The sequence below is a fragment of the Boleophthalmus pectinirostris genome, unplaced genomic scaffold (genome assembly GCF_026225935.1).
Source record: "Boleophthalmus pectinirostris isolate CB_2022bp ecotype Guang Dong unplaced genomic scaffold, ASM2622593v1 HiC_scaffold_3, whole genome shotgun sequence".
Lineage (NCBI taxonomy): Eukaryota > Metazoa > Chordata > Actinopteri > Gobiiformes > Gobiidae > Boleophthalmus > Boleophthalmus pectinirostris.
In genome coordinates this window covers 39,423,454-39,450,484 of record NW_026571299.1, presented here as the reverse complement: position 1 = coordinate 39,450,484, position 27,031 = coordinate 39,423,454, and the positions used below count along the sequence as shown (strand labels likewise).

Below are 27,031 nucleotides of genomic sequence, written 5' to 3'. Positions count from 1 at the left end.
GCTAACTGTTGGATGTTGAGATGCACTGTTTCAGTGGACACATATTTATTTTTTCATGATTTTAAGTTGGATTTTAATTTTACACAAGAAGACAATTTGTGGTAAGTTCTGGAAGTTGATGTTTTTATAAGATGGAATGTGTTAACATCTTGGCTACTTCTACTGTTTACTTACTCATTATTCATCAGTCAGCCACATGGGATAGTCCCAAGCCTGGATAAATGAAGCAAATGGTGCAAAACTATGATGAATCAGTATGTTGATCCCAAGATAAATACAGGACAGAGAAACATTGTTGTTGTGGAGGAAAATGAGCCCTTCTGCATGTACAGTCTCTTTTGCCATGTGCATAACACAGCTGAGATCAGCTGGGAGTGAGTCAACAGAGGAACCCCCATCACTCACCTCACAGCTTTGTCCTTCGCATTCTTTGCACTTGTGTGGGTTGCAAGCTGCTATTAAACTATATGTCACTTTGACTGACGCAGTACATCCTTTTCTTTTACACAGATTGCTGAGCTAGTGACAAAATCTGGGAGCAGTCCAGGGTTACCGTCCCCATGTGGGTTTGTTTCAGGAAACGGGAAAGTTTAAACATTTACAGAGAGGAAATGTTGCAGCCATTTCTATTTTATACACAGTATATGGTGTGACTGTGGGATTTAACTGTAAAGTTACATGATATTATTATTGATATTAACAATGTGTGACACAATTGCATACAGTAAGGGTTTCTTGGCAATAAGAAATTGTTCCCCTTGAAAAGTGTCTGTGTATCTGTTTAGCTTCTCTGTTTATCTGAGTGCAACACTATAAATGTCCTGAAAACCATTTGCATTCATTTAGGCCATGTGGGTTGTTTGCTAACAACATTATAATGAGGATTATTTTAGAAATATTCCAGAAGCATTACCTTTTGGCAATGGTCCAAACTATTTTTTTAATATATTTTCCTCAACTGCATAGTGATTCAAAGGATATGAATGCAGCTAATGGTAATGAGGACCTGTCCTAATGTTTAGCCAGCTACAGTTCAAGGTCGTAAAAAACTAAACTCATTGAGTTTAATGCTGAAGCCAGATGTTGGCCCGCATATATTGTGAAGAATAAATTATGTGTGTCTGCTTTTGCTTTCCTCTCTTTTAGGTAAATCACGAATCAGTATGTCTGGGTCACTGAAGACAGCCTAATGCTTTGGACACAAGACTTTTACCTTTATCTGCGACAATGGCCAATTTTGCAAAAACACTGCTGAAGTTTTTATTTGTCGTATATATTTCTATTCCTGGATTGCATTGCCAGCTAGACTGTACTGGCGTGGACTGCCCTCTTTTGAACGACTGCATTGAGGAGGTTCTGGAAGCAGGTGCTTGTTGTGCTTCTTGCTTACACAAAGGCTGCACTTGTGAAGGCTACCAATACTATGATTGTCTAAATGCTGGATTTAAGAATGGGAAAGTTCCAGAAGGTGATTCTTACTTTGTAGATTATGGTAGCACGGAGTGTTCCTGTCCAGCAGGGGGTGGCAGAATCAGTTGCCACTATATCAGCTGCCCTGAAATACCCCCAAACTGCATAGACATGTCTGAGCCTGCCGATGGGTGCATGCAGTGTGAGCGAATTGGCTGCATTCACAATGGACAAAAAATTGAGGCAGGGCACTCTTTTCACATCAATCCTTGCCAGGTTTGCCATTGCCCTAATGAAGGAGGGACGCCTATGTGCTACCCTGTGCCAAACTGCAATCCAGAGAAGGTCCATACACCAATGCTACCTGGATCACCACAGGATGAGTCAGTTATTCAACACAACAGCTATCCGTACATGGTTGACCAACAAGATCATATAGGTCAGTTACCCACACCCCATCATGTTCCTTCTGAGGGGAATCTACCTCTCTTCAAACCACCTGACATGGACAATGAAGAGCTAGAAGACTATGATTATGGACCCACTGACTTTCCAGACACCTACCCTGATCCTTTGGCTTCTTTTACTCCTTTCAACAAAGACAATAACTTGCCCCATAACGGAGACCAAACCAACAAGTTAGAACTTAAAGAGAGCTTTGGAGTTCACGACTACTTTGGAGCAAGAAGACCTACAAGAATCTCAACAGCTTCTGAAGGAACTACTCCTCAGCCACAGGACTCTGAAGATGTCACTACGTCTTGGAAACTTTCGAAGCATCCTACAATCACAGACCTGAGAGATTTCAAGTACCCTCTAAAGGAACATGAGCATGTTGGTAGTTTTGTTCTTCCACTAGAGAAAAAAATGAGCAGTGAAAATCTTCTACAAGATCCAAGTTTAGACAACTCAGTAAATCTTCATGAAAATTCAGAGGCCAAAGACAAAACGTCTTTGAGAGTTCAAATCAATTCTACTCAAAGTCAAGACCATGGACACATGGTTTTAAATAGCCTTAATCTTCCATCATATACTTTGGAAAACCCACGTCAACACACAGAGGTAACTCCTACCCCAGGCCCAGAGGAGCAGTTTGAGGATGAATACTACAGTGAGGGTGAAGACATAGTGCCTTTGCAAAATGATACAGGGCTCCAGGACTACAATGTGTTTTATAATCTTAAACCAATCATACAGGAAGATGGTAATGAGAAAACTGAGAGCAGAAATGCAACTCCAACCTATAGAAAGACCACCCCAGAATTTACTACTTCTACTGCTTCAGCTATTACTACTACAACTACTACTACATCAACATCAACAACTCCATCTTATTTAGCCACGACTGCCAAACCACTGTTGCATTTCAAGCAAGATGTAAACAGCACCTACCAAAACAGCAATGACAAGACTGTTGATGTTGCTCCTAAAATGGAAGAGCCAAGGAAAGTGGCATCAGAGGGAAAGGTTTCTGATCAATTCGGATTAAAAGGCACATTTGAAGGTAAGTTAGAATATTTGTATAATTTTTCACCCTGGCTACAGTTGTAAATGTAAATGGTGGTCAATGCACAGTCAAATGTGATGTTGCTCATTGATTTAAGCTAAAATCTGGTCCTCACTGAGAAAATGTTGACTCTGATGTATGTTGGCCATGGTAATGGATAGTGAATAGTGTATTTATGTTGACTGTTGCACACAAGTTATGTGATTGAAGTAAATGAGGATATGAAAAGGATTTGATTGAAGTGGAAGTCTTAATGTGGTCATATTTAAGGCAAAGAAGCCTATTAGTAAAGAATTGTGCAGAGTACATTGTGAAGTGCATTTTACCTCACACATCTCCTGTTTTGGATAGTTTTTTTTTGTTTTTTTTTGCTGGCAGTACTAAATTAATACATCGCCCCATTTAATGGTTCCACCACCCCTGAGTTTGGCACTTTCCTCCAGAAGTTTTGCTTGTTACTTCACATCTCCCACAGGAGTCACTCAGAGAAGTTAGGGCTTAAGTCCATTCATAAATCCTGGCTTGCCCTTACCTCAGCTACTTATGCTCTTTCAGGGAAAATGCACCATAACAGCAACCTGCATTGAAAGGAGTTTCACAAAAAATCTCCTGTGCTCAGACCTGTGAGGGTGTCCCATTATGGTACAAATAAAAAGTAATTAAAACAAATTTAAACTATCAAGACTAAGTTTCTAAATATTGTTGCAAAAAGCCCTGTAGAACCAGTATTTGGCTCAGTGGTGAATCATAGATGAGTATACTGCCCTACAGAGTGTGAAACAGAGAAAAATCACTTGAAATGAAACGTTTCAAAGCCATGGTTTCTCATGTGGTTTTGAATGTTCCAGTTGTCATATTTTCTCATTAAAACATCAAATTGGCTCAAGATATTTATTCACATGATAAAGGAGATCTCATATACCCCCAAAATGACATTAACTAATTTTTGACCAAACGTGATGTTACGGTGTTCTGCCTTTGTAGGCCATTATAGAACTCAGAAGAACTTTTTGTATTCAGTGATAATAATTACACAGTGGAAGAAGTGTTCTGCAAAGAGTTGTGTGTGTGTTTTTTTAAGTAAAAATGAAAAGTCTTTTTGAGAATGTATTGCATTAGCTGTGGAGTTATCACTTTATATGGCAGGCTGCTTCTGTTACAGATTGTGCCTCCTCAGATAGTGCTGAAGCCCACAGGCAGGTGATGGGGCAGGACAGGGCTCGCCCCATGGCTGATAATACAGTTTATCAGTCAGTGGTATATGGGCTAACGATAGTAGCAGCAGTGGAGCATGCAGAACAAGTCTTTAACATCTGTCACTGGCACTTTTTCATAAACCTGGCTCTGTGCCTATTTCTCTGAATACATTTTGTTCTATAGATTCAGCGTTAGACGTTAAACATAGTTATGTCTCTGTTAGTAGTTCCTAACTCATTTCAGGACACTTAAGTCATTTGCTGGTGGATTATTTTGCTCTTACAAATCAAAGTATTTCATCTACAATTACACATGAGTAATGTGAGTGGAAATGATTGGAGTGAGAATCTCTAACATGTGATGTCAGTCCAGGCCATGACTGCCAGGAAATGGCTGGCTCTGCTGCTATCCATCTTCATTTCATTGCAGTATTTGGAGGTATCATGCGGGAGCAAGATAATGCAAACCACGTGCTAAACTGAAGCTATACGCTGTTTTCTGATAGGACTGCTCACTTAATCATCAAGGAAAGTACAACATTCTAGTTTCCAAACTTTAAGGATAAACATTGGATGAAATTGTTTCTCATCTTGCATATTAATTACATTTACCTCCACCCAAAGACATTCTGTTCCATTCTGTTATTGGAATATGTGGAAGCCTTCTTCACTTGGTGCAGTTGTTTCATCAGAAAGTTAGACACTAAGGCCTAGAAGGCTTAATGGCAGAGGTACATTAGTAGTCAAGTGAATAGCAAGTATTTTGTGGGGAAATAATCTAATTGTTATCACTACAACAATTCTTAGTTGAAATCTGTCTAATGATATTTTATCTTCTTGTTGATTTAGCTAATTTCAGTGAGCTACAAATGTCTTTTTATTCCTAAAAGCAGAATGAAGGCCACCAGCTGCACGTGTCTGTAATCAGCACAGTAACAATACAATTAACCTTTCATTTTCTGAAGCCACAAAACAAAATGATGATTTGTTTTGGTATATAAACAGTAGTATTCATCTTTAGACTGGTGATGGATTAGAGCTCAAGATGTTTGAAATAGTGAAGATTTACTCACAACTTTGCAATGAGAGAGGAAGAATTTTTTACATAAAGGTCAAAGTGTGTATTCTTACTGTAATTATCCAAGAGAACACTAACCCAATGGAGCAGCTCTTGTTGCCTTTACAGGAAGTCACACCAGTCACACCAAAACTACACCTGAGCTTCTAAATGTGATGACTTTGAGAAATATATCCCTTTAAATGAAATAGCTTTGATGGGTGTGATTGTGGGCAGAAGGAGTCAGGTCTCCTCTGTCAGGAAGCCACTAATTACAAGTTGGCAGTAAAAAGTGGTTCTTTGTGCACTTTACTAGAGCGATGATGTGAGGATGGGCAGTTCTTTGAGGTATGACGGAAACATTACACCTGCTGAGGTTTTTATGAGGACCAAGGAAAATAAAGGGAGGTATTGGAGGAATTTGGAGAAATTGAAAAGTTGCGTATTAGGAGAAAGAGGATATGGGGGTTTAAACATCTTGTACAGTCTTTTCTCACCTGAGCCTGAGATAGGTGTAGCTTCAAGCATCATAATAACATATCAGCAGACACAAGTACTGTTTATAGTATGTAGTGGAAGTCATCGGTTTCCAGAGATTTCAGATTACATTCTTTGAACCGACCATGCATAGTGTCTTATAACATATAAAGCACATTTACAGCTAAAAATGCATGAAAAGTCTGAACCACGGTGATGTACAGTTTGCCAAAATTTCAAATAAGATTATGACTTTCACGTCACTTTTGTTTTCTTGTAATCTCTTTCAAACTTTGCCATTGTAGCCTGATGAATTCTAAACCATCAATCTCGAATCTGAGCTGTTCTTGGTAAACACACTAATGCATGCTGGTCTCCTCACATTGCTCTGAGACATTACCCATGATCCTGTTTGTTTTATCGCTGTAAAAACACTACTAAAGCCGTGACCCTAACCATTCAGCCACAAAAATAAACATACAATTTGTCATTACTCACTCCATCTTCTCTGCCATTCATTAATTAATTTTTAACTTTTATTCTTGTGATTGTCTTCTGCTGTTGTAAAATATTGAATATGCTTAACAGATTATCTTGTGCTTGTTTGGGATTAATAAAATACATATTTTAAAATAAATTCTAAGCAGTAGTAAATGTCAAAAGCTATTCAGCAGCTGATCCCCCAACTGCAGTTATATGGAAGCCACTGTTATGACAGCAGCTTTCTGCAAGCTATTAATCAAGCACTTGCAGAAACAACAGTGAAAAATAGAAAGAAGGGCTATATTTGAGATGGAATTTACATGGATCCACAAACAAAAATAAGGAATCTGGTTACTAAGGTTGGCCTGTATAAAGAATACAAAATGAGCATACAGAATTTTTTTTTATTTCCTAGCACATTTACCATTTAATTTAAGAATACAAATATTTATCGCAATTAGAAGTTGTCATCAGTTACATATAACTAATAAAGTTTAGCATCTCGCTGGTCAAGCAGCAACAGACACGATATTCAAGACTCAAACACTGAGTGTATATTGGCTAATGATTGACAGTTCGGAAAGGCGGGGCTAAGTGGACTAACAAAGCAAATACAAGTAAGGCTCTGAAAGATTTTTCAGTTGACACAAAACCACACAAGATATGTACAAATAAAAAAAAATAAAAAACTGATCGAAGTTTTCTGTGTGCATTTTGCAAAATACTTTTTTTTTTTTTTATCACGTTCTTCAAGTCCATATGTACTCACCCTACAACTGGTTTTATAGTCATTGTCTGAGGGCTAATAATCCAATCCAAACAGACAGTTATGTATCAATAAATTCATGGTTTATTGTCTGTTCATAAGACATTCATGTTCTGGCCTGGGTGTGTGAGACAGTGTGAGATGATGTCCAGATGTGATGCAGATGTGCACAGATGACATACTGTATGTCTGAGAGGCAGCTCTGCAGACAAGCCTCTGTTTGTCCAGACTGACTAATGAGCTGAGGTGTTCTCTCTCCAGGGCTTCACGTGTTCTCAGACCTGGAATCTCACCACTCTCCAGTCATGGGAAAGACATAACATATAGCAGAAAATATTTGTGGATAATTTGAGACATTTATTTTGTGTATTTTTTTTTTTTTTATCAATCTAACAGCCTGAATAAAGAGACTGTGTCACAATATTTAGCGTTAATAGTGAACTGCCCTCCCTCACTTCACTGTCTGGCAAGAAATTCAATATTCTACTTGCACTAGAACAATAGGTATGATCCAATGGGTTTGTGATATTGAGCGCTGAAATGATTAGAATGAGCCAGATAAAAATGTATGGACTGCATGAACAAAAGCAGACCAGTGGAACCAAAACTGTTTCCAAAAATGTGTGTAGTCATCAGTATTCTTAGATTTTCTTGTTGTATTTTTGCGAGACCACTGAAGGATATCTTGGAATGGGGATGCTTAGTGGGTCGCTCATCTTGTAGTTAACACATGCCTGACTCTATCAGAGCGGCTGCTGTATTTGGCTTTTAAAGATAATATTATCTTCTTAGTTGTTTTTGTGGATATAAATAGCCTTGTTTTCATTGCTCTATAGATAATGTCATGGTTTTGTTTAATATCTGCCACAGGGCTTATTCTCATTAAACAAACACTGGCGCTCTTTAGCATGTCTGACCTTCTTTGACCTTCATTCAAATCAATCTATTTATCATACAGCCCAATAACACAATAGCTGTGGCCTGACAACGGCTTTCAAAAATATTGATATGATTAAATAGAGGTTTGAACAGAGGTTTCATGGATTTGAAATTAAACAATAAAGCCAGCATAAAATAATGACACAAACATCAAATACAAACAAGAAAATAAATAAATGCCCAAACAAATAAAGTATTTAATTTGTTCTTTCAAATACTCTCCCTTTCATCTCACATACCCTTTATTAATTATTAAATAATTTTTGCATGCTGAGTCCTTGGTCAATGACTTCTATAATTACATGTAAAAGTATCTTCCTCTTCAAACTTGCTGGAACCGGCGTGCCCGTAGAGATATTTGTATACTTTTTATTTATTTAAAATGTGTCAGTCAACAGTCCTTTGCCACATGTGGTCAACACCTGTCCAACTCTATGCTAGTATTCCTCCCTTTGTTCCTCAATCAGAAATGGGCTCGATTTCATTGTCTATAAAACAGACACTACCGTACTTTACCTCGGATCAAAGACAGTTTAAAGTTGATCCTCCACATTCTGCCGTTATAAACCCTGAAGAAGAAAACAATTAACTTAGCTATTTCCCCGCAATTTGTTATACAGAATCCCTTTGATGAATTATGCAGATGAGAGAGCAGAATGAAGTTAGTGAAGTTTCCAAGTGGGACATAAAATGGCAGTATCAGACATACTTCTGAACGTACACTGTGCTGAATAGATTAGCATAGTTTAGGCTTATTGAGGTGAAAACAAAGTCGTTCACATAAAGCGAATAAAGCACGCTGTTAAATCTGATCTGAGTGAGAGCCATGTGGAGCTAATTCTGCGATGCCTCTGTGATTCATTAGTGGAATAAAGTCCAAACAGGAAGCTGCATGTTGTAGTTTAATGTTTGCAAATGTGTTCCTTTGCTTGCAGTATATTTGGGGATGACATAAATTAGGTTTATGTTCTGAAATTGAAAAAACAAAGCTCTTTCATTTCATTGCTTTAAGATTAAGGCGAATATGCAAATTCTGTTAAGCTGGCTGGTGCAGACTAATGTGTGGATGAAAGGATCTCATGGCTTTGGGTCTATAGGTTCATACTGTACATTCTTTTAGTAACCACAGCATTTCAAAATGTTAAGACATATTTGAACTGTCAACATGTGATTTGTAATTTTAATGGCTAGTCACATTCAATGCCCCAGAAAACTGCCTGACCTCTGTGCAATCATCTTTTGAGTCTGTTGGTTTCTAAACATATGTTGTTTTCTGAGCATATGTTTCAAAAAAGTGAGTAGAGCAGCTTTTTCCACTCCATATGCTGCCATTTAAACCTGATACATATCAAATTCCACTCTGTGAGTGAAAAAAATCCTCATAAAGTCTGTGTGTTCGGAGTTAAGTTTTACCTCTGGAGAATGTGATGAAATGTTGAAGGCACCTTTGAGACCTCCTGGAGTTCACAGTGTGTTTGTGTGAGGGCTCCTGTCTGCTCTGTGCACTGGAGGTAATTTGGAATAACTGTTGGGAACATATCTGCAGGTGAAGTGGAGGATGACCTAGTCCAGAGCTGCTGTGTTGCTGGACAGAAGTGGGCAAAACAGAATGACCACTGTGTTAATATGCCACCATTAAGCAATGACAAGTTCACTATATGCAGGTGTGTATGCATTCAACTTTCACCTGGGAAAAGACAAATTCTTACCGCATATGTAAAAATAATGTTAAAAGAATAATGTTATTGTTAAAAGAAGGAGATGAATTACTAAATCGTAAAGTAATCCCTTAAATTAAGGTTAGGTTAGTTTATTTGTATTTAAAAAGCACATTTGAAAAACATGTGCAAAAAGTACACCACAAGACAGTACAGACAATATTTTGAATGTTAAAGATAACATTGTCCATAACAAATGAGTCTAATGTAGCTAGTTATACTTTATGCCTGTTTGTTATCCATCACAACTCCTGAGGGTAAAAGGCACACCAAGCCAATAGTTTGCATGCAGGGATGATATTAGGTCATATTCATAGTGTCTTTTTTGTTTGTTTCAGTTTGGCTCAGAAGCAGTGTTGCCTAAGCTCAGTGAGGGAAATTCAGTGTGAGTCTGGTGTTACAGCTGCCCGTGCAGGGAGCCCCTGTGATGTGGACCTGGAAGCCCCATGTCCAGATGACTCCTATCAGGCAAGTCCCAGTCGACCATGAGCACCAAGGCAAAGGCACATTTCCTTATTCAGTACATTACTCTGACTTATGGTTATTAGAATGCTTCGTGGACATAAAGTGAATAAAACTTTAAGATCTCATGTTGTGCATCATGGTCTATAAGATCTAATGTGTTGTTAATTGTGGCATAAGGTGCTGAGCAGATTTATGCATTGCAGGAGGTTTACAAGGATTGTTAAATTCAGATCATTTAAATAAACTTTTCATTAGAATTGGGTTTGGTCCATTAAGACACACTGGGTTATATTCTGTTGTCTCGTAACATTAAAGTTCATTATCACTTAATTAATCAGAGACAATCTCATGTCTGTCAATCTCATTTGATTCTTAAACACTTTATGACAAAAGAGAAATTTACATTTTTTCCCTGTATTTTTCAACATTACATTTATATAACACTGTTCTTCCTCCACTGGGCATTTAAAGGGTTTTATGTGAAGTAACCAGTGAGCCAGTGAGTAAAAGCTTCAACAACTGATCTAATACATTGTTGCCTGGTACAGAGGGCTCCATTGTAAATGTCAGCAGGCTGGGAGGGAAAAAGTTGTACTGTATTTGCAACTTTGCCATTGTGCAATGAAAGGGAAATTAAAATGTTACAAGAGATTTTAAAAGATAAGTTGAAGTTCCATTGGCTTGTATCTTTAACTCTTCCACAAGTTTCCTTTTCCCATAGTAGATTTATGAGTAATTGCAAACAGGCTGACAAGTTTGGCTAAAATCTCAGCCTTGGATCCTGTGAATACTTCTGTTAGAATGACTCTCTCCTTCAGCTGTCTGCCTACGCCAACAATATTTTATTTATATTCAGATGTCATACCAGATACTTTTAGTTTTGTGTTTTTACAACTATGCTCCATTACTAAAGGGTTGTTGGTTCAACTCCTATAATAAACACACTCATTGCAACTGACTGTATGTTCTAAAATGAAAAATTTAGCTGAACAGTTACCCTCCAGTGTTGTGTGTGTCCAGGTGTGCTGCAGTTGCTGTGCCCTGGGTGTGCAGGTGCGGCGTGAGGGTCTGAGCTGTGACAGTCACCACTTCCTGGGGTATCCTTGTGGACATGTCTTCCTGACCTGCTGCGAAGATGAACTAGCCCCCAGCCACACCCTCCTGTGGAGTAAACACAGTGTTCAAGCTACCACACGACCTAGACAAGGTACAGGTACATCAGGCACTTTACCAATGTATTTACATATACCATGGCCTATGACTATGGTTTCATATACACATACTGCATAAAATAACTACTTTTGAAGTACTATTGCAGCACAGATCATATTATCAATAGGGTTAAGGCACATCACATTTATGTAATACAAGAGTACAATTTCCATGTAGGCCTAAATAATAAAATAAAAGATGAATGTGATACAGTGATGGTTATCAGTAATCTATAAAAGAAAGATAATTCACATTCATTGTTTACCTTTACCATTGTATTTATCTTAACTCTAAAGCAATTTATAAAAAAATATGAGAAATAGGTACAGTAACATAGGGAAAGGGAGACCTTTCAATTCACAGAAAGAAGAATTCCTTTTCACATTGTTGTTTTAGTTCTCTATTATTTCTCAGTTCTCCTCCATTGCACTGCATCCTTTCTTTATGACTGGTGATAATGACTTTAAAAGTGCTGTTGTTGTTGTTGAAAGAAACAAAGGTGTGTTTGTCCAAAATATTGTTCAATATTTTTCCTGTTCCAAATCGTTTTGATGTTTGAACAGACGTTGATCATCTGCCCAAGTGCAGTTTGACTGGTTGGAAGGTAGCAATGTGAAAGCAAAAATGCACCAAAGCTGGGTTCAATTATTGCCAGATTTTGACTCCAACTGTCTACTCTCGACTCTGACATAAAGCCAAAGGCACATACAGTACAGCAGAATTCTATAAGATATGCACCATTTAATAGCCAGTGGGTGACCGTATTGTACTTCAGAATGTTATGGAGAGACAGGACAATGCTTTTACCTGAGGTCCTGAGGTCCCTGAATTGTGAGCTTGCATTTTCTTGCAGTATACACATGCAAACATGCTCTTTAAAGTATCAGCTTCAGTTTGTTTTGCACATGAAAGTTTAATGAAGTTTTTTTTTTTTAGTACTAGAATTTCCATTCTTTGCTGTATACTTTAACATCAATGGATAAGATATGCAAACTGTAAAAGGGTGATTTTTATTTGACACACAATTTGTTTGCCATAGTCAGGTTCAGTTATCTTTTATAAGTGGGGTGAATTATCTTGTAGGAATAATACATTTTATGTATTTTGCCTCAAATAACAAGTTTGCACTGTGTGTGTATATATAAAAACACCAGCTATATCACAATTTATCTAACTTAAATAAATAAAGATTTGCAGACTGAACATTCCTTCATCTGTTAATGATTGTCTTAATTGTCACAGACTCTTCCTTGTCCTTATCCTTGCTCCTTTGATTACTTGCAGCAGATGTCATTATTCAAGCAGGTTGTTAACTTAACATCTGAGTTAACACCACACATTTGGAACGTCTGTGCACAGCTGGGTTTCTTTTATTAGAGACAGTTGTATCTGAGGTAAAGGTCCTAAACATCACAGCACTGACGTCTTTTTGAAAAGTTTAATAGGCCACTGACTGTTGACTATTTTCTCTCTTTAAAGGCACGTTCAGATGAAGTCATTTTGGTTGGGAGGTTATTAACCTGCACAAAGCTGTGAATGCCTTGTGTGTGTAGTCAGTCTTTATGGATGAAAAAAGGATGTAATTATTTCCTATGAGGGGATATGTTCTCAGTCTGTGACTCACCACCTTTTAATTAAAAAGCAAACATTCATTCGGCTTGCTCCTTTGAATGTAAACCAGTGACTGTGAGGAAAAGGTAAGCTCCACAGAGTGGTGTTGTTGAGGTGTGTTGTGAGGCGTTGGGATGGTGACAGGTGAATGGAGTTCTATTGTTAGGGACATACATTAAGTAAGAAACAATATCTATGTGTTTAGAGTGAGGCTCAGTGATGAGATCCTGTATTATTCAACTTCACACTGGACTGACTAATCAGAGACAACTGTTAGACAGATTTATTGAGTGTGTCATATTTTGGACCTTAGACTCTGGTGGTGGACCTTAGACTCTGGTGGTGGAGCCCAGACTGGCCACTGAGGAAGAAATTGGGAGGAAGAGGCTTGATTGCCTTAACTTGAAAAGCTGAGTGAAGATGAGCAACAATGTGCCATGTATATACTAATGACAGTCTTAGTTACATGTTTATTCTGTCCCACAGTTCTGCACTCACCCCTGAACCTTACCAGAGCACTTGGTGACTGGTGCTTTCTTTTAATTATGGTAATTTAGAAATTGGAGCTGCAATGAGAGCAAACATGCATATGTGAATGCCAGGGAGGAGCAGATGTTGTCTGTTCATATCAGCTCCACAGAGTTAGAGCATTCATACATTAACCAGACTTCTGCTGTTGTCTCTAATTTGGGTTGTTCTCCCTCATGGACCCACCCCTCTCTCTGTTCCAGTGTTAAACAGCCCGCTCCCCAGACAGGCCCTCTCCATATCTGCCACAGCGGAGTCAGCACACACACAGCAGGAGGAGGATGGCATGGACCACTGCCAGGTGTACGCGGGACAGCTGTGCCAGCACACCTGCACCAACATCTATGGCTCGTACCAATGTGGCTGCCATCATGGGTACTCCCTGCAGCCAGACGGACACTCCTGTACACCAGGTCACTCACACTATGAGACTTCGTGCTTTCCACTCACAGTCTGTGAATTATATTTCATAAACCAAATTTCACCATATAAGAATAAATTTAGCTTTGCTGTAAAATTGCAAAAGACAAAGAATATGTTTTGATGCTTTTAAACAATGACAGGTAAAGACATGTTTGTCCATGTTGTGGCAAGTTCTTCTTGGTATTCAGTTATGTTTAGTTCTTATATTTTTATATAATTTTACAAATTATATGGAGAAAGTGCTTGTTTGTAGTCATCTTCTGGTGATTACTCAGCAGTTATACTACAATTGATTTCATTATCATACAGCAGTGTGGCACTTGAGCACGAGCTTCAGAAATGCCCTCATTAAAATTCTCAACGACCTCAAATAAAACATAATTTATATGGAGACCTCTCTGCACTCATGAGGATAATGACAAAAACATGCAGCTTGGGACAAGTGCCCTGCCCTGACTTTATATTTGGAGATATATTCTGGGCCCTTTGCAAGGAAGAGAACAGGATTTGACTGGTCAAAGATTTCTAAATTGGATTTCCATGTGGAGTCAAGTTCAGAAGAACTTTCCAAATTAAAGGGACCATGTCTCTTTACAGAGAGCCCTGATGAAGACAACAGAGTAACAGAAGATGATGACTATTTTGAGACTAGCACCACCAAGACCACTACCACCAGCAGTCAACTTTACTTCAACCCATGTGAAGGTAATGTCACTTTGGTTACATTAGCTACCAAAAATATTGGTGAACAAAAACAGTCAATGCCTTACATGTTAAATGAAATGCCAAAAAATATACAGTGTAAGATCTCTGCCACAAGTTATATGGAAGTATATTTATCTGGTATTTTGTCCTAATTAAAATCAAAGTGTATTAATTGTCATGTGGTCATGTAGGTTTGTGTGTTGTGTTGCAGATAGACAGTGTGGTCAGAAGTGCAGTGTGATTGGGGGGCGTGCGCTCTGCTCCTGTCTCCCAGGCTTCTCTCTCATGACTGATGGACGCACCTGTCAAGGTATGAGCTCAGCATTTCACATAATGTGACCATAAGTGTACCATTGATTTGAGTTCTATACATCAATCTGAAATCACTCTCGCTGAAAGTGACATTAGTTTCCTCCTAAACCATAATGCTACCACGCAATCAGTCCAATCAGTCCAATTCAGTTTTTGTACAGCTCAAAATCACAGCAGTCACCTTGCAGGGTTTAACAAGCAAAATTGCTGATTTAATCAACAGAATGTTAGAAAATCAAATTGCGAAAATGTCACTGGTCAACGTCAGACTTAAATATTGTAGAAATTTCTGCAATTTTTCAGTTTTTGATTGCTTTCAGATTCTAATATATGAAGTTGTAATGCTACCACTAGAAGCAAGAAAAATGTGTCTCCTGTAATGTAAAATGTGTATTTAAGAGTATTGTGATTTAACTATAAACATAAAGAGTACTTATCCAATAACTTGCAGTGGAGAGAATATACATACTTAATATGATTTGAATCTCTTGAGATGTGAGATCCAAGTGATGGACATGTGATAAAGTGTAGGGACAGGAAAGAGAATTACAGTAACTAGTGTCTACCAAACCGAGCACTATGTGTATACACTGACTGAATAAATGCAAAACTCATTACGCCTTTCTAGTAGTTTATAATCAATTGCAATGCTGAAATTCTAGACTATGATGCAGCATTTGTGCCCTCACCTGGAAAATATTATCCTTTTTTTCTCTGTGTTGCTGTGCCCTTTAAAGACTGAAAACTACAGCATATAAAGCCGCTCATCAACCTCCCACATCATCATCACAAATCTCAGCAGTAAATTTACCCTTTTATAGCCATTCACACCACTGATGACCGGAAATCCTGCAGTTTCAGCATGCTGTGTACCATTTATTTAGTTTGACACACACATACACAAAACATACATGCTATTGGAAATTTCAATGTGACATTTAAACTGGAGACTGTTCGTTTCATTAGTATCGTGTGAGTAGGTATTGCTGTACAGGCACACTGTCAAAGTGCTGGGCGATTCCAGATTGTTTCCACATGTGGGAGCTGGGTGGGCAGAGTGTAAGGGAGACATGAAGGAACAATAGAACACCCAAGGCCCTGTCCAGATATTTTAACCTAAGCATATTTCCTTATACTTGAACTTTAATCTTTATTTTACCTTTGAAAATCTGGGCAATGTGTCCTTAGAGCAACAACCAGTCCAACAGTACGAGTGGAATATTCATACTTATGTTTTTGCAAAGAACATAGCATAAAACCTGTATTAAATATCTTATAGTAGTAGATTTTTGTTATACTCTTGAACAACGCATTTTGAACTTTGATGTTGCACTTTAATATTTTAGCTACTTAATCTTTGTATCTTGTTTATTTCACAGTGTCAATAAGTCTTCTGTAAAGATGTCTATTATTTGTTCATGTGGTTGTTTTTTATGTCTCACTGTGCACTTACAGCTTTTTGCAGGTTTTTTGATGTGCGACTAATGGCAAATAAACTAACCCAATCTTTGTTATTTATTTAACCTTTATTTGACTATAAAAGTATATCAGGTAGAAAAGCTACTGTCCAGATGACTACCTCAGAAACATTTTCTTTTCTACCCTGGACCCGAGCTGGATGAAAGAGGGATTGCACTGACTAGTTTCTATGGGTCTACACTCTTGTGAATGTTCTAATTAATGGTTTGTTGAGGTGTGTTAACATTTTATTTTTTTTTTATTGTACAGTTTTGTTGTTTTTTCCTTACTCGATGCTGAAACTTGCATTTTACACATCTACGTTTTTGACAGATGTGGAGGAGTTCTCAGAATCATGGACCATTTCACATTTAGTTGGTTTTGGATACTTTCAAATGTCTTAATGATGCTCTTCCCACTAAGACCTTCAGTGCTGTCCAATGCCGCAGATTACAGACATAGTTATTACATTTGCATGACTGGAATACTTTCTCCTCTGTTCTGATATCAATCAAACTACACGTTCGCCCTCCTCTTAACTGTGAAATACAAGCTGAAAGGTCATTTAAGGTCATCATAACAAAGCTAAAAAAAAAAAACATCTCACTTCCTAAAGTGAGGAAAATCTATTTGACATATATTTAAAATCTTAAGGCCTCCTTATAACCAAGATTTGGACTCACACCAAAATTTTATTGGTTTATGATCCCTTGGCTGGAATGGAAAAGTAATTAAAATAATCAGGGATAGAGAACAGATAATAGACATGGTACTTATTTATATTTCCCTCTAAACTGATTGGAGGCAGACTTTTGATACAGCATGTGCTGTTTTAGACAGGGCATTGTGTCTGGGGTGAAAAATAACCCTTATTTTATAAACCCTTTTCCTTTCAGCAAAGCAATCATGCTTTTTGTCAGAAAATAGCCTCTTTGTTCCATTTTTGCTCACTTCGCCACTCACCACTATGTAATGTGGCGTTCCTAGGGGAGCCAGCATTGAATGCAGGAACCTTGAGGCATTTGTGTTTTGAATGATGCAGTGGAAAATGCAGTCCACTAGAGCTGAGTGGTGGGCTCGTGGCCACCATCCCCATGTTGAGAACCGAATGAAGGGACTTATTCCAATAAACAGTGTGGGCATCAGGCATGTAGTAAATAAAAGAGAGTGATCAGGACTGTTTCAGTATGAGGAGTTCAAATTCATTCATAACTTTCTTGATTAAGAAAGCAGAAATGGCATAAGTTTTGGATTTCCCATTGGTCAGACACTGCTTTTGTCAGGTTTAGTTTTGTTTCAGTCTTGTTATGTACCATTGAACATGAAATAATTTACTTATAAATGGCGGATACTACATTTATTCATAGTCTTATTGTTTTATTCAGATGACCCTGATTAGTTATGCAGTTAGAGCAATATTTTAAGAAAACAGTGAAACATTTGTTGTCCTACATTGTTAATTTTGTCTGTAAATGGTGATGACACTGCTTCATAGGTAAGTGATACACATTTATGTGGTACAAGGATTTGATTTGTTCTTTGGATGATCAAATGTCTGTGTTGGGTCTCTTTGATTGAGGACAAATTTGTTTCCTGGTGGAAGCTATTTTTAGTGCAAAAGCCGTAAACAAAAAACATTAGTCAGACAGATCAAGGTTGGTTGGTTGGCTTGGTTTTACAGAATATTTGCTATAGGAGCCCTGGAGCCTGGGTGTTTGTGTCAGTCCCTGGACAGGATGACACGTTGCATGTTAGAGCTTGTGTATGCTGACAGACAGGCCTGTGTATGAGGTGATGTTCCCAGAGGAGAATCTCAGATGTTTCTTTTACACTGTGGTCTCTCTGTGGACTACAAGACACAACATTTAAACTCCCCCAAGCTGCAACATCTCTAAAGATCCACAGACTGAGCAACAAAATGTGAAAATATGTTCCATTTTGTCTTTGGGTTTTTTCATAGAGGTGTATAGCAGTATTTTCTACCACGTTCCCAGTGGAATGGTGGATTCTGCACTGATGTTTAAACCTGGATTTGTGACATGTGCCAGAATGAACACAGATGCACAAGATGGAGTTGACTAACAGCAGTCCTGGTCCAGAGCTATCAGAGCACCCGGCCCATCGTCTAGTCACTGTTGTGCATGATAAGAAATCCACTGATGCAAAATGATGCGCCAGTGTCGTAAATCAGCATGGTTTGTCAGATACAGATTCAGAAGCTCTCAACTGTGTGACACTAACCACAAAAACAGAAACATTTCGCCCCGCACCAGATCATATTAATTAGTCATGGGATTTGCAAAGCTGCTCCTGTTCAAAGCTGATATATCTGGTCTCCAATGCACAAATACAGAATGTTGATGCAATGATGGGAATATGAATATGAATCAGAATGCTGCTTTACCCTAGGACTACTGTTTGCTGTTGCTGAATAATTAAAGTACTGCCCATATTTCTGAAGGATAAAATGTAGTATTTCATTTGGTTGCTAAAACACATGTCACACACACATTTTTTGTGTGTGTGTGTGTGTGTGTGTGTTTTTCAAGCTGATCCTCAAAGGTGCACTAACTTGGGGGATGGCCCGCTACCTGCTGTCTCCATAAAGAGCTTATTGATTTGCTTGGAATATAATCCTGTGTGGCATTAAACTTATCTATCTAGCATTTGATTAGTGTTTTTATTTCTAAAAAAAAAAAACTAAAAAAAAACTTGTCACCAGGTGGTCTCCATGAAGATAGATGTTTAATGTTTGAGTTTAATGCTATACTGTGGCACATTCCAGGCAAAGGAATAACATCTCCAGGGAGACAAGCAGAAGACAAACTCTCGATCAGAGAAGTTGGATAAAGCACCTTTGAACCATAAAGAAGCCTGTATCAGGCCAACCTGTCAAGAAGTTTCAACGATGGCTTGATTCATTTTATCTTGATCTTGTGAAGACCTTGGTTCAGGGTCAGGATAAGGAGTATCTGCACTGAGTGCATTTTTGGTTGATGGAGTGATGCAGAGTACTTGGAGGAGCTTATAGGTTGGATAGCTAAGTCTCACAGTGGTCCTCTGTTGCAGATGTGGATGAATGCTTGGGCCTGCCTCACAGCTGTGGAGCAGGCCAGCGCTGCAGAAACACTTTGGGCTCGTTTGTGTGTGAGCGCATCCTCACCTGTGCCCCAGGACATCGGCTCAACAACGGACGCTGTGAGGGTGAGTCAGTATACCAACATTATACACTCCATAACTATTAATCCTTTTTCCAATTTACTGTTACATAGACAAATGTACATACATTTTGTTCTCTGTTATTGATCTAAAATTGTTTCGTAATAAGACAACGGACCTGCAGATCTCTGAGAACCCACCTCTTTATAGCCGTAGCACATGATTTTCATCAATATGTTTTGTGGAAAAATGTGACATTTTTAATTGTACGTGTATATATATATATATATATATATATATATATATATATATATATATATATATGTGTATATTTATAATGACAAGTATGGGGTCTGGGCAGGGATTGAGGATATGTGAAAAGCCTAAAATGGAGGACAATAAGGGATTCATATATGCATTGGTCAATCAATATGGTGTTTGTAGGCGTATGAATAACTCACAAGAAGACTTACTTAGAAGGGTTATTGAAACATGTATGATATGGGCCCTCTAAAATCTGGATCACTAAAATTGATTTTTTGGAGATGTTGTCTGTGTTATAGTATCAATAATAGCATGGCCATGTACACCGAACAACTCACTGTAGATTTGATCAAAGCTCCACATGATGTGATCTCATTTTGTACCTAATTTGTGCGGTCATTTTCAGATCCAGCTGCACTGTTTCACCCCAAGGCTCATTGTAACACACTGAAGAATGCTCCAGCTATATCATTCTGTCCCTTGTATTGTTTTCATCTAATTTGATCGGAAAATAACTGCAAGTCATTTGTCCTCGAGCATTCCTCATGGACCCATACTTCTCCATGTGTAAAGGAGAATGAGTTTATATCTGAAATAGTTCCAAGTGTAGACTCCAGGGGAATAACTATGCCCAATACACAGAGTACCATTTGTAGTTACAACTTTTAATAACCTGGAAAAGTCTTGGAAAATTATTTTCAACAATGAGGAAAATGTAATATAATTCTTCGGATATGACCAATCCATCTCTGAAGTCACAAAGGAGGAGAACGCAAGCATGAAGACCCGGTGTGCTGTGGCATTTATCTCAAAAGACCAGATATAAACTGTGAGAAATTGCCTATGAAAAAGAAAAAGTAGCAAGACAAGTTCTCCAATAAAACATCATCCATCCCTTCCAGATTCAATAGCTGTCAAATTACAAGTTTTCCGAGTTAATTGCAGAGTTGGATGCAGTGGTATTTCTGCACATTTTACTCCAATATTGACAGGAAGGAATGATGGCCTATTCACCGGTTTGTTCATACATTGAGCCACAGTGACACCTACTGGACAACTCCTAGGCTGCAGGTACAGAAGCTGATAATAACAACTTTTTTCTTTTTTTTTTTCTTTTTTATCTTTTCAGACATTGATGAGTGCAAGTTACAGACTCATAATTGTGGAGGGACTTTTGTGTGTGAAAATACGCCAGGTTCATTTCGCTGTCGACCTAGAGTCAAATGCATCACTGGATTTACACAGGACCCCCATGGGAACTGTATTGGTAAGTTAATAATCAGACTTCCTTGATAGACTGTCAAACTGCTGAGAGTGTATATTAAAGGGCCTATATTATGCTATTTTCTGTTATAATGTTTCCAATCTCTACTGTACTAAAACTAAAAAGTAGTGTTCACTTGAAAACTACCCCTTCATGACATCATAAGGTGGAACAGAGCATTTTTAGCTTTGGAGATGTAGATGGACTAATAATAAAGGGTTACACAAACATGTGAATGAAACAAAACACAACTCCAGGTCTATTTTTGATGAGTTAACAACTTTCTAATATGTCCAGAAGCTCACAAGAATCAATTTTGCATCATATAGGACCTTTAAGTAGAAAAGCCTTTGTTATCCATGATTTGAATTATCCTGTTATTGCACAGATATTAATGAGTGTAGCAGTCGAGCAGATCCATGCGGTCCAGGCTCTCATTGTATCAACACTGTGGGCTCTTACACCTGCCAGAAAAAGAGCATCACCTGCAGCCACGGTTACCACGCCAATGCCCAAGGAGACGCATGTGTCGGTGAGGAGCATGTTTTTGTCCAGCCCTGTCATTGAGATTTGACTAGACAAATAAAATTTTACTGAATGTTCTTCTGGGATCAGAGCTAAGGGGGTCAGTTAAGGACCACTGAAACTGGGTTATTATGTGCCCATGCTTACATGAAGGACATATACTGTATATAAATATAATACAGTTCACTTCAATGTGCAGGCTTTGTCATACATTTAAAAATCTTTAAATTGATAAAGGCAAATACTGGTTACAAATACCAGACAAGCTTATATTGTCTATGTGTTTTATGTGGATCCAAGATGAATAGTTATTGCTGCAGTAATAACAAATAGGAATCCAAAATAAAGAATAAAAACTAAACATTATCTCAGCTTAAAATATCCATATCTGACCATCTCTCATGCTTATGATTCTTTGCACAGATGTAGATGAGTGCCAGGTGGGATCTCACCACTGTGGAGCTGGTCAGATCTGTCATAACCACCCGGGCTCCTACCGCTGTGAGTGTCAGTCAGGATACCAGTATGACGCCCTGCGCAAGCATTGTAATGGTGAGTGCCATTAAAGCCGTGAGACTGATGAAGAAACTTGGTTAGTTAGGTGGCCCTCACTGGTCACACTTTATAATGATTGAACTATGTTTTTTTTTACAGATGTGAATGAATGCTGGCGTTTTCCTGGGCGCCTGTGTTCCCAAACTTGTGAGAACACCCCCGGATCTTATCATTGCTCTTGCACCTCCGGCTTCTCCCTAGCACCTGATGGCAAAAACTGCGAAGGTAATAACAGCAATTAGTGGTATTTAACAGAGTTTAACAGATTTTCAGATTGGTCTTGTTTCTTGCGTTCTTTATTTATTTATAGACAATATACTTGCCTGTGAATTCTAATGATTTGAGCTGTAGAGGGTTGAATAAACTGCTCTTTCTAATTATTGGTACATTCTGCTGTTTTTTTGCTGCAGCTCATACCTTCTAATGATACTGTATATTGAAAAATAGTTTTACTGGGATTATTCTGCTTTGTGTGAGTAGTAGTTTCAATATAATTGCTGATTGCAATATTTCTCTGTATATCATGCTATCATGCTTCAATGTTTGTTGTAGTAACAGGTCTAACTCTGGTAGAAATACTAAAGACAGGCAACTAGTAAAATTCATCTTGTATCCATGCAGAAGTCTTGAAGCATGGATATTGTGCCAAAATCAAGGGAACTCAATTGCTGTTATCAGCAACCAAACACCTCTCAAATCTTAATTTAGGTTTGCTGGTCAAAGCAAATGATCTGATGGAGTTTAATGTTGTTGGTGGTTCAGGGGAGTCAGTCATCATTCAGCAGCTTCAAGATAACTTTTTTTCTGTTCAGCCTGCAGAGATATAACTTGCATAAGTCTGGTCTTATGCTTACAAATCAAAGACAGAAACAAAGACTCCTATGCTCATACAAGTGCTCGCCAATATACTGTAGTTTTCTCAGTTGTATTTTGTCTCATGTAAAATGAATGACATGACTTTCACTATTCATTTCCTGAACATAAACTATTCAGACTTTTAATGAAAAGAAATGTCAAATGTTTTCCTCAAGAAATTACTGAATGTCAGCCTTGATTAAATTTTTACTTAATTTAATTTAATTGCACAGCCCTAACTTGTAAAAAAGATCTACTAATTAACACACTGCTTAATATGTGTTCACCAAATCTAATTATACAGTATGTGTCCACTAGACATAAACGAGTGCGAGAAAAAACCCTGTAGTCAAGAGTGCGCCAACATTTACGGCTCATACCAGTGCTACTGTCGCCAAGGCTACTACCTGAAGGAGGACGGGCGCACTTGTGAAGGTAGCATCAGCAGTTGTGTTCACATTTTTAGAGCAAGACTCAGTGTTAAACTTTGTGATTTGTGGTATTTGCAGATATAGATGAGTGTACTCAGAGTATGGGGAACCTGTGTGCCTTCCAGTGTGTCAATGTTGATGGCAGCTACCGGTGCACGTGTCCTCCTGATGGATATGTCATGGCTGCAAATGGTCGCACATGTAAAGGTGAGGGACCAAATACATCTGATACTTACATAAGCAGAAGTTGGCAAAGGTGGGTGGGAACTTTTAAAAAAAAAGCTTCAAAACCCAGATAGATCACAGCATCCATGGTATGTTGAGTTTTTTTTTGTTTGTTTGTTTGTTTGTTTTGTTTTTTATTTTTACTAATACAAATGTTGTTTTTTAAACTTTTTTCCAGATGTTGATGAGTGCACAACTGGCTCTCATAACTGTTCCACTGGACAGAGCTGCTATAATCTCCAGGGGGGCTTCAGGTGTCTGTCCTTTGACTGTCCTCACAACTATAACAAAGTGACTGACACGTGAGTTGACTACTCAGAATCACTACAATTTTGCTACCTTTATATTTGTTATACTCGCAGTGTGTCACAGGATGTATGAAAATGGTGAATAGTCACAACAGCTTAAAGTACAACACTCTCCTCTAATCTTTAACCATCATGAAATTCACCCGTGTGTGTTACAGGCGCTGTGAAAGGGTCAGCTGTCCCCCCAACTCTTTGGACTGTCGGAACTCACCGATGCGCATCACCTACTACCAGCTCAGCTTCAAGACAAACATCATTGTACCCGCACAGATATTCAGGATAGGCCCCTCTCCCACTTATGCTGGCGACCACATCTTTATTAAGATCACCAAGGGCAATGAAGAAGGCTACTTCAGCACCGGCAAACTCAACAGTCACACAGGAGCAGTCTACATACAGAGAGCGATCAGAGAGCCACAGGACTTCCTCATTGATGTGGAGATGAAGCTGCAGAGACAAGGCACGCTCACCTCCTTTCTGGCCAGAATCTATGTCTTCATTACATCAAGTCAAATGTGAGCAGACTAACCTACAGACTTAAGATTTCATATGGTGCTTTTTGTTAATGCAGCAATGTAGGAAAAGAAACATGATGGACAGTATGAACTATAGCCAAAATCCTGTTACTCAGCTAAAAATAGTCAAAGAGATCTATACTCAATTATAAAAAATATTCATTAAACAACTAGCACACAAGTCACACATCTTCATTCCCTAAAATAAACAGATTTGCAAGTGAAATGTCCTAAGAATGTTAAAAAAAAAACTAAACAAAACAAAAAAAACAACTCTAATTGTATTTACTTAATTTCATTATATTTTTTGGGGAAAAAAAAGTGGTTTGATTATGTATTGGTTTGGATGATGGTTTTTGAAAAGAATAGTTAATATTACTGCCACTATTAGCCCATTACTGCTAAAGCAATTTTTTGTACTCTGGCAACCAAATTTTATTGTCTATATTTGATCGCACATATAATATTTGGATAACCTCTTATCTTGGCTTTAACCTTTTAAATTTGTATTTGATTTATAAATATGTTACAATGACAATGCACCCCCATCTGACCACATCCATTTGTAAGAAACTTTACCAAATTCACAAAAACGTATTTGGTCCAATAAAGTGCACTTGCATCTTTTTCAGTTATAACCAAAAAATCAGTTTCTATGTCCAGCCTATGATGTAAATATTGTTTTAATTTGATCAACCAAAGTACAGACAACTTCCCCTTGGATCCTTTATTGTGTCTGCACCGTACAAAAAAGGAATTTATTTTGTAGTTGTATGCTTAACTATTATATGTATCTAATGTACGTCGCTGTTATTATCTCAGGGTATTATCAATGCAATCTTGTCTACACAAAACATTCATATGAATGGTTTAATATAGGCATGGAAAACTCAGTAATCCATATCCACTGTACTCAATAAAAATACTTAGACGTTTTAGACTCAAACATTTACTGGAATACCATTGCCATCTTGTGGACAGTGGATATATATAACAGAATTTGTCCATACATTATTGCAGCCATTTTAAATAAATGCTTCACATGGGTAAATCTTCACGTTTTGGCTTTAGTAAGTGGAACACCCAGATTACAACTCCCACCTGGAAAATGTGTGTTGTTATTTTTCACAATATGTGCCACGCAGGGATGATAGCCCCTGCACAGGAAAATAGGGTGGCTGTGTCTCCCATATCAGCTCAAGAAAACACTGGTCTGATCAGTGAGCAAAGAACAGGACTTAACACTAAACCTATATTTAGTGAAGCGTCTTAATGTATAATCTGCTTTACTGTTTTTCGACAAGTGACACTGCCTGTCTGCTGCTCAAGTTTTGCTTTGATTTACAAGAAACATGCAAAATCCATGTAATGACTGCAGCTTGTCACTTTCCTGGACTCAGTTATTCAGTGAAGTTTAAATGCCGTCTGCAGATGAAAAAGATGCTACTGTAGCAAATTTGTTCATTTATTTTTGCAGTGTGTGTAACAAATCAGGGTTTGGTCTGACAATAGTCTAAAAATACCACACACACACTTTACAATATGTGCCAGCTCCATGCCAGCCAAGTGTTAAAGTAGGATCCAAAAACATGATAAAAGATAATGTCATAGTTTTCTTAAGGAAGGATGGTACTTGTTGGGCATCCGGACATTGAGTCTGCCTCCTACACATACAGGATGTAGACTCACATTATCTGTATGCTCTCTAAAGGGTTATCAGCAGATATAAGAGAAGAGACCATTCTGCCTGTCCCTGTATCTATTTCTACTGCTGACGTAAAAAAGTTTATCTCAGTGGAGAAACAGGGCAGACACTAGAGGGCAGTAGATCGTGCATTTCACAGCCCACCTGTGGCTTTCCAGGACCAGCAACAATGCATGACTTCTAAATTATTACCAATGAATTTATCACTGTATCAAGGTGCCAAGATCAAGCCAATCAAACCAAATATTAAAACTCTATAGTCTATACATCTTCACTAGAATCATTTGGATAATTTCAGCCCTGCTACTGTCAATCTCTATTGAACTAAAGGTAAAAGGAGCTGATAACTTGAAAAAGACTACATGACATCACAAGGTGGAACAGAGCATTTGAGCTTTGGAGATGTAAACAGATTAATAACAAAGGGTTACTGTTTTTCAGGAGGTAACAATATGTAACAAAGCTTAAAGCTCACAGTAGTCAGTTTTGTGTAATATAAGACCTTTAAATTCTGTTAGAGGCAATACAGAAACTAGCATATTTACTAACCTGGTATAATACATCAAATACTTTTCACTTTTGGTCACTGCAATCTTATATACCCTTTAATTTATAAATAAACACCAGTAACACCCCCAGCAGTGCTTTTATTCAGGTAAACAGAGTGCCCATCACTTCTGCTTCTGGTGTTGTGGAAAAGTATTACATCTCTATTTGTGTTGGGTGGAATTTTTATGGAAAGAATTATTCCGTCATTTGTAATTACTAACTGCTCCTCCTGATGATACAGAAAAAGGTGGGGATGGAAAACTGGCAGGAAAAGGCAATCAAATACAGGAAAATGTAGATAAACCTTTTTTTAAGAGAGAGGTGTTGTGGTGTGGCCAGTATTGAATGGGGAATAGGGAGTGAGTCAGAAAATTATTTCTATTGCAGAATACACATTATATATATTAAA

General features: G+C 38.0%; 1 protein-coding gene across 1 annotated transcript; it reads left to right on the top strand.

Annotated features, from left to right (window-relative positions):
- fbln2 (fibulin 2) lies at positions 1 to 25,457 on the top strand. Its single transcript, XM_055160544.1, has 17 exons — positions 1 to 101; positions 1,147 to 2,914; positions 9,382 to 9,499; positions 9,892 to 10,021; positions 11,039 to 11,225; positions 13,573 to 13,782; positions 14,390 to 14,497; positions 14,709 to 14,807; positions 19,337 to 19,471; positions 20,820 to 20,957; positions 21,343 to 21,486; positions 21,903 to 22,031; positions 22,134 to 22,259; positions 23,208 to 23,324; positions 23,399 to 23,527; positions 23,724 to 23,847; positions 24,012 to 25,457. The coding sequence occupies exons 2-17, from the start codon at positions 1,228 to 1,230 to the stop codon at positions 24,370 to 24,372; spliced, it is 3,942 nt and encodes a 1,313-aa protein (XP_055016519.1). The 5' UTR covers positions 1 to 101; positions 1,147 to 1,227; the 3' UTR covers positions 24,373 to 25,457.
- The last annotated feature ends 1,574 nt before the right edge of the window (positions 25,458 to 27,031 follow it).